The following is a 7,107-nucleotide window of genomic DNA, read 5'->3' on the forward strand; positions in this document are numbered from 1 at the left end:
AGGCTAACAACCAAAAACAAATTCAAAAGAAACGAAATGGCTAAAATGCTAACTCATTTCCAGGTTAGAGGACTTATTCCTGCACCACTATAGAACTCACATTAGGATACAAATCTGCACAGCTTTCGCTAGAAACTAAAAAAAGTCTTTATACAACTTTTTCCTGACACTTGTAAACACAGTTGACATGTTAGCTGAGTGGAGTTCCCCTCCTGGGTATTATACCGTCTATTACTGATCAACACTGTGGGGGAAACTTCTGTGTAGCAATGCAGTCACCGACTCAAAAGGAGACACGGGGAGAGCTGGAGCTTTGATGTCAAACACTGATGGGTTTATTTAGGAGCTTCGGCCGGAGGATTCACAAAACAAGTCAAAGAGTCAGAGGATCTGACTTCACGGTAGAGTTGCCACGTCAATTCTGAAGAACTCTACCCCAGACCCATGTATTTAGCTAGTGCAGAGAGAATAATCAACATTGTGCATAACAAGATAGAATGATAACACCTCTATCAGCTGACGCCAACAGGCAGGAACAGGGAGACAGAACACTGAGAGCACAGCAGCTAAGGCTACAGGTGCGTGTGCTCAGTCAGGACAGTATGAACTGATACACTGGGTCAAAGCTAACATATTTTCAAACACACCCAACATTGTCAGTACAAGGAAACACAGAGGCTTTTTAAAACAAAGGAACAACAGTAGAAATACGTTGATTGTGTGGTAACCATAGAGTGTTTATATAAAGGGTGTGATAGAAGAAATGAAAAATGTATTATTTTATTCAAGTATCTGAGAAATCAATGAATCAAGAAGAGAAGGATGTTAAACCCTTTATCAACCTCTAACAAGTTAAAGAAGGCCCTTGCTAAAACTTGCTTTCACAGTGTCTTCACTAGATTGGATTGATATCTATTAAATATTTATCAAAAAGAGAAGCACTAAAGATGGTTACTTCTATATTAGCTTAACAAACCAGCGGTTGCCTCCTCTTAGTAAATCAGGTGTAAAGTTCTCTGTCTGAATGTAGAGAAGAAGAACCGCTCAGTCCTGCAGTGTAAACGTTTAAGGGAGGATTTGTATATTTTGTGAACAGAATAAGAATCACTGCTGTGAGGCTGGGGTCTCCTAGAGAACTTTAAAGAGGAAGGGCCAGATTTACACAGCTCCAGTTCAACAGTAAACTCATTTGAATCATGTCTTCTCCGTCAGGTTCAAGGCTGGCACAGGAAGGCGGCGTCCTGCGGCTTCCTGCTGGTCCCCGTGCTGGAGGTCCCCTTCGCTCTGACCTCCTACCTGTACGGGGACCCTCTGAGGGCCCAGCTCTTCATCCCTCTGAACATCCACTGTCTGCTGAAGAACCCCAACGACAACCTGTTCGAAGGTCAGACTGACGAGTGTGTGCTCATGTGTGTGTGATGCGTTCAGGAGCTCAGTCACCAGATCTGCTTTAATTCCTCTCTCAGGCTTTGAACCGGAGACGTACTGGGACAGGATGCAGCTGTTCCAGGAGGCCATCCTGTACAGGTGGAGGCTTTGTGTCTTTAATCGTCATTTATGTGTATGTGCAGGCCCGCCCCTCCCTACACGCAGAGCACGCAGACTGCGTGGGGCCTCACCTCGCGGAGGGGGCCTCACCTCGCGGAGGGGGCCTCATCTGAAGCGGAGGGGGCCTCACCTCGCGGAGGGGGCCTCACCTCGCGGAGGGGGCCTCACCTCGCGGAGGGGGCCTCATCTGAAGCGCAAATGCGGCGCAATTAAGTGCGCAACAGTTTCGCCGCTGCAAGGCTCTGGCGCTCGCAGTTCACGCGCGTGCCCACCAGCTTTGAGAACACTTTAATGATCAATAATTATAACATATCATATATATTATTCTGAAATGGACCAATCTGCACAATGACTGCTTTTACTTTTGGTACTTTAACTATATTTTAATGCTGATACTTTTCTACTTTTACTTAACATTTTACCCGAGGGGGCACTCTCACAACTGCAAGACTGCTTTGAACACACAGCGTGGGACATATTTGAACAGACAGACTTGGAGGAACACACAGAGACTGTCTTATCTTACATCAAGTTCTGCACAGACACTGTAACTGTGGAGAAACGCATTCAGGTCTACCCAAACCAAAAACCATGGATGACAAGAGCGGTGAGGTCTCTCCTGAGTTCCCATGACACAGCCTTCAGGTCGGGGGACGCAGCCCAGTACAGCATGGCAAGGGCGAACCTGAGGAGAGGCATCAAGGCTGCGAAGGAGGACTACAAGGGAAAAGTGGAGGAGAATCTCGCTCATAACAACGCACGGTGCGTTTGGCAGGGCCTTCACCAGCTAACCAACTATAGGGGCAAAACATCTGTCACTACTAGAGCTGACGCCCCCCTTGCAGAGAAATTAAACCACTTCTTTGCCCGCTTTGAGGCCAGCAGACTCCCACACTTTTCTACCCTGCCCCTGTCCCTGCAAACTACCAGCTCCATACCACCTCCCACTCTCAAAGAACATCAGGTGAAGCAGACGCTGAGGTCTGTGAATCCTGGAAAAACCGCAGGACCCGATGGAGTACTCTGCAAAGTACTCAAAGCTTGTGCTGACCAGCTTTCAGGGGCCCTGACCAGGATATTCAACCTGTCCCTGTCACAAGCTTGCATTCCATCCTGTCTGAAGACGGCTACCATCATTCCTGTCCCCAAAAAGACACCAGTCAGAGAGCTCAACGACTACAGGCCCATAGCCCTAACATTGGCGGTTATGAAATGTTTCAAAAGGCTGATAGCCGACTACATCAAAGCCAGCCTCCCACCCTCCCTCGACCCTCATCAGTTTGCCTACAGAGCCAACAGATCCACGGATGATGCCATCGCCACGGTCCTTCACACAGCTGTGAGCCACCTAGAAGGCCCAGGCAACTATATCAGGATGCTGTTTGTTGATTTTAGCTCGGCTTTTAACACCATCATACCTGACATACTAGTGGAAAAACTGTCAAGCCTAGGCTTCCCCCCCATCATATGCGCCTGGGTAAACAATTTCCAAACAGACCATCCTCAGACAGTGAAAATAGGCCCCTACTGCTCCTCCACCCGCACCCTCAGCACTTGCTCCCCGCAGGGCTACGTGCTGAGCCCGCTACTCTACACACTCTACACCAGGGGTACTCAAACTTTTTTATTAAAGGTCCACTTGTGAATTTTATACAAGGTCACTGGTCCAGATCAATGCCAGTAAACACCCCCCCCCCGGAGCGGAGAAACGAAACTGAAATTAAGAAGCAGTTTCTTACGGCGCGCTATGCACGGTTTCCCGACATGTCGTTACTTGTAAATTAAAGGGTGTATCATGTTGTCGTTGCTGTGGACCTTCTTAATCTACCTTCTTAGGGGGCCCCCTTCTGGTCCAAGCACTTGCCTGCCTTGCCTGTCGGCAAACGGTGCCCCTGTATACACACACACACACACACACACACACACATTCAATACATACATACAGTATGATGGCTTGAACTAGTGGGAGAAATGGCACTGTTTGTCTGTAGCCAATGCTTTGAACCTCGGCAAAAAAGGTATTAGAAGCATTAGAAAGTCAAGGTAAACTTGCGGTTAACTTGCGTTCTGCAATGCGTGTCACGCTCACGCACACAAGTAAATATATATGCATGTTCATTCTCACAACGCGTCAGACAAGAAAATATACATTAATTTACATCAGAATCTGAAAGTTTTTATTTTTTTATTTTGTATAATTTTTATTTTTTATAATGGGACACAGGGTTCGGTCCGGATTGATTTGTAGTTCGGTCCGGATCCGGACCTTGGTCCGGAGTTTGAGAAGCCCTGCTCTACACACTCTACACACACGACTGCTCTCCCACCCACCCCTCCAACTCCATTATAACATTTGCAGATGACACCACCGTGGTCGGTCAAATACATAAGGGAGACGAGTCGGCATACAGAGACGAGATCCTGAAGCTGTCTGCGTGGTGTTCAGCTAACAACCTACATCTGAACACAAGCAAAACTAAAGAAATCATCATAGACTTCAGAAAGCACCGTCCAGAACACGCCCCCCTTCACCTCAATGGAGAGAGAGTGGAGAGGGTCTCCACCTTTAAGTTCCTGGGGGTACAGATATCGGAGAGCCTCAGCTGGACATCACACACCACTGCAGCAGTTAAGAAGGCCCAGCAGTGACTACACTTCCTGAGGGTGCTTCGGAGAAACCGACTGAACAAGAAGCTGCTGGTGTCCTTCTACCGGGCGACCATCGAGAGCGTGCTGTCTTACTCCATCTCTGGGTGGTATGCAGGATGCTCAGCTGCGGACAAGAAAGCCCTGCAGAGAGTGATCAGGATGGCAGAGAAAACCGTGGGCTGCCCCCTGCCCTCTCTGGAACACATCTCCACCTCCCACTCCTCAGCAGAGCAAATCAAATAATAAAGGACAGCTCTCACCCAGGTCACAGACTGTTCTCTCTCCTGCCTTCTGGGAGGAGAAACAGGAGCTTCAAGTCACGGACAAACAGACCCAAAAACAGTTTCTACCCCTGGGCCGTCAGGCTGCTTAACCACCACACTTAATGCAGTAACCGTAACCATCTTCACACATATACACCTCATACACATTTTAAATGCACTTTAAAAATTATTTTGATATCAATATTTGTAACTATCTATTCCCCCCGTATGATTGTTTATGTTTTCTGTCCTACTGCCGTGTTTTTAAAGTCATGTATGTTATTGTCCTACTGCCGTGACAATAAAAGGCTTTAACTGTTTTCATTTTGATTGAAGGACTTTTACTGTAACAGAGTATTCCTACACTCTGGTAGGAGTACTCTCACTTTTTTTACTTTAAGTACATTTAGCTTGTAATACTTTAGAATGCAGGAGTTGTAATGAATGTATTGGTACTTTTATTCAAGTAAAGCATCTGAAAACATCCAAGACCAAATATAATTTCTGTGTTTCTGAGCGACATGTTGTGCTTCTTCCTCTCACAGATTTGGCTTCGTGCACGACAAGGTTTCAGCTTCTGCCTTCAACTTCCCGTCTGAAAACAAGCCCCAGTATGTCCACGTCACAGGTTAGTCACACACACACACACACACGCACACACACACACACACACACACACTTATTCCTGGAAACCCACAGGATTTAACAGTGATTGAAGAAGTAAAAGTACAAATCTATTAGTGTCAAAAAATACTTTAAGAACCAAAAGTAAAAGTACTCGTTGCAGAATGGACCATTTAAGCACCATATATTTTTGTATTAAAATGATTGGTGCACTTGGATGTTGCACTTGATAAATGTGGGGTTTATTTCAATTACTGGCTAGCTCAACCTTTAATCATGTAATGTAACGTGTGTCGATATTATGTCATAAGTTAAATCTGTAACTAAGTGTGTACAATGAATGTAGTGGAGTAAAAAGTGAAACATTAGCCAACAAAATGTAGATTTAGAGTTGAAAGGGGGGGGGGGGGGGGGGGGGGGGGTAGAGGGGTCTACTAGTCAGCGGACAGCGGACAGCCCAAGTACCTTACTTAGGAACAGAACTTAAGTACATGTACTTACGTCCCACCTGCCTCCTGTCTGCCAGGCACCGTGTTCCTGCAGCTGCCCTACTCCAGGAGGAAGTTCTCCAGCGGGCAGCAGCGGCGGCGCAGGAACTCCAACAGCTCTAACAGCCAGGGGCCGTACGGCAGCGAGGAGCGGGTGGGCTACTACTGGGCCTACAACACCATGCTGACCAAGGCCTGGAGGACGGGGGTGCTGGGGGACGAGAGGCTGGCCGACCGGCTGCTGCGAGACTTCACCGACTTCTGCGCCAACAAAGACAACCGGCTGCTGCAGCTGTGGGACGGCTGCCAGGAGAAGATGAACGCCAGCGCGCCCTGAGCGCCAGCGCGCCCTGAACGCCAGCGCGCCCTGAACGCCAGCGCGCCCTGAACGCAGCAGAGCAGCTCAGCAGAGAGACTCTTTCTTTGATTTATGCAGCAACATGATGGACTGTGCTGACAGACCGCTGCCTCCAGAGGCGGGAGAAAACTTCAGATCTTTTACTAAAGTAAAGTTACTAATATCACGGTGTAGAAATGATCTTCTACAATTCCTGGATTTTTGTTTTTTACTTAAAAGAAGTACCAAAAGCATGGATATGTTTAAAGTACCAAAAGCATGGATATGTTTGAAGTACCAAAAGCATGGATATGTTTAAAGTACCAAAAGCATGGATATGTTTGAAGTACCAAAAGCATCGATATGTTTGAAGTGCCAAAACAAAAAGTGCTAATTTAGCAGAATATCCATTTATTGAATCACTGGACTGGATGAATGAATGTGTTCACCCTTTTAATTTTGCGGTTGTAAAGGTAGGAGCTAACTTTAATGACTTGTTATGTTGCTAAGTAGATCATCATTTATTAGTTGATTTCTATTTAGTATGAATAATAGGGAGGAGCAAACTAACTAATGTTGTCAAATCAATGTACAGTAAAAAGTACAATATTGGCTTCTAAAATCAAGTAAAGTTGAAGCACGTCAAAATGATACTTAAGTATAGTTCTTGAATATATGTACTTAGTTACTTCCCATTACTGCCTGCTCCAATAAGAATCCACCTCTGATCTGAGTGGAGGGTTACAGGATTAAAGGCTTGTATCTGTTGAAGTCTAAAGTATAATGTTGATGCCTTAAGAGCAGAGTGTCTGCTCAAATGATGTGTTTTGTTCATTATTTGTTTATTTACAAAAATAAATAAGACAATGTTTAATAAAAAGCTACTTCCTGTTATTTCCCACCAGCAGTCACAATCAGTGTTAGAACAAGACATCGCAGATCGGAGAGGTACATGTACTCCAGATAGGAATGTTCTAAACACACAAAAGGAATGATTGTCTTTGCTTGCTTAAAGGGGACCTATCATGCAAAATGCACTTTTGCACGTCTTTTATACATGAATATGTGTCCCCGGTGTTCCAGGGAACTCACCAAGTGTCAGAAAACACAACCCTCTCTATTTTCCTCCATACCCAAATCTCTAAAAAAGGGGCTGCAACGGATCTGATAAAAACTGATCCAGATTTTAACACTGTCC

At 45.8% G+C, this 7,107-nt stretch overlaps 1 protein-coding gene across 8 annotated transcripts in view; it reads left to right on the forward strand.

The window, feature by feature from the left end:
• depdc5 (DEP domain containing 5, GATOR1 subcomplex subunit) overlaps window positions 1–6,789 on the forward strand; it is a 43,334-nt gene extending 36,545 nt beyond the window's left edge. For all 8 annotated transcript variants that reach the window (XM_034119037.1, XM_034119075.1, XM_034119083.1 and 5 more), the window contains 4 exons: window positions 1,213–1,384; window positions 1,467–1,527; window positions 5,006–5,088; window positions 5,611–6,789. In XM_034119037.1, the coding sequence (XP_033974928.1) occupies window positions 1,213–1,384; window positions 1,467–1,527; window positions 5,006–5,088; window positions 5,611–5,909 (615 nt within the window). In that variant the 3' untranslated portion in view covers window positions 5,910–6,789. The remainder of the gene's footprint in view (window positions 1–1,212; window positions 1,385–1,466; window positions 1,528–5,005; window positions 5,089–5,610) is intronic.
• The last annotated feature ends 318 nt before the right edge of the window (window positions 6,790–7,107 follow it).

The sequence above is a fragment of the Trematomus bernacchii genome, unplaced genomic scaffold (genome assembly GCF_902827165.1).
Source record: "Trematomus bernacchii unplaced genomic scaffold, fTreBer1.1, whole genome shotgun sequence".
Classification (NCBI taxonomy): Eukaryota; Metazoa; Chordata; class Actinopteri; order Perciformes; family Nototheniidae; genus Trematomus; species Trematomus bernacchii.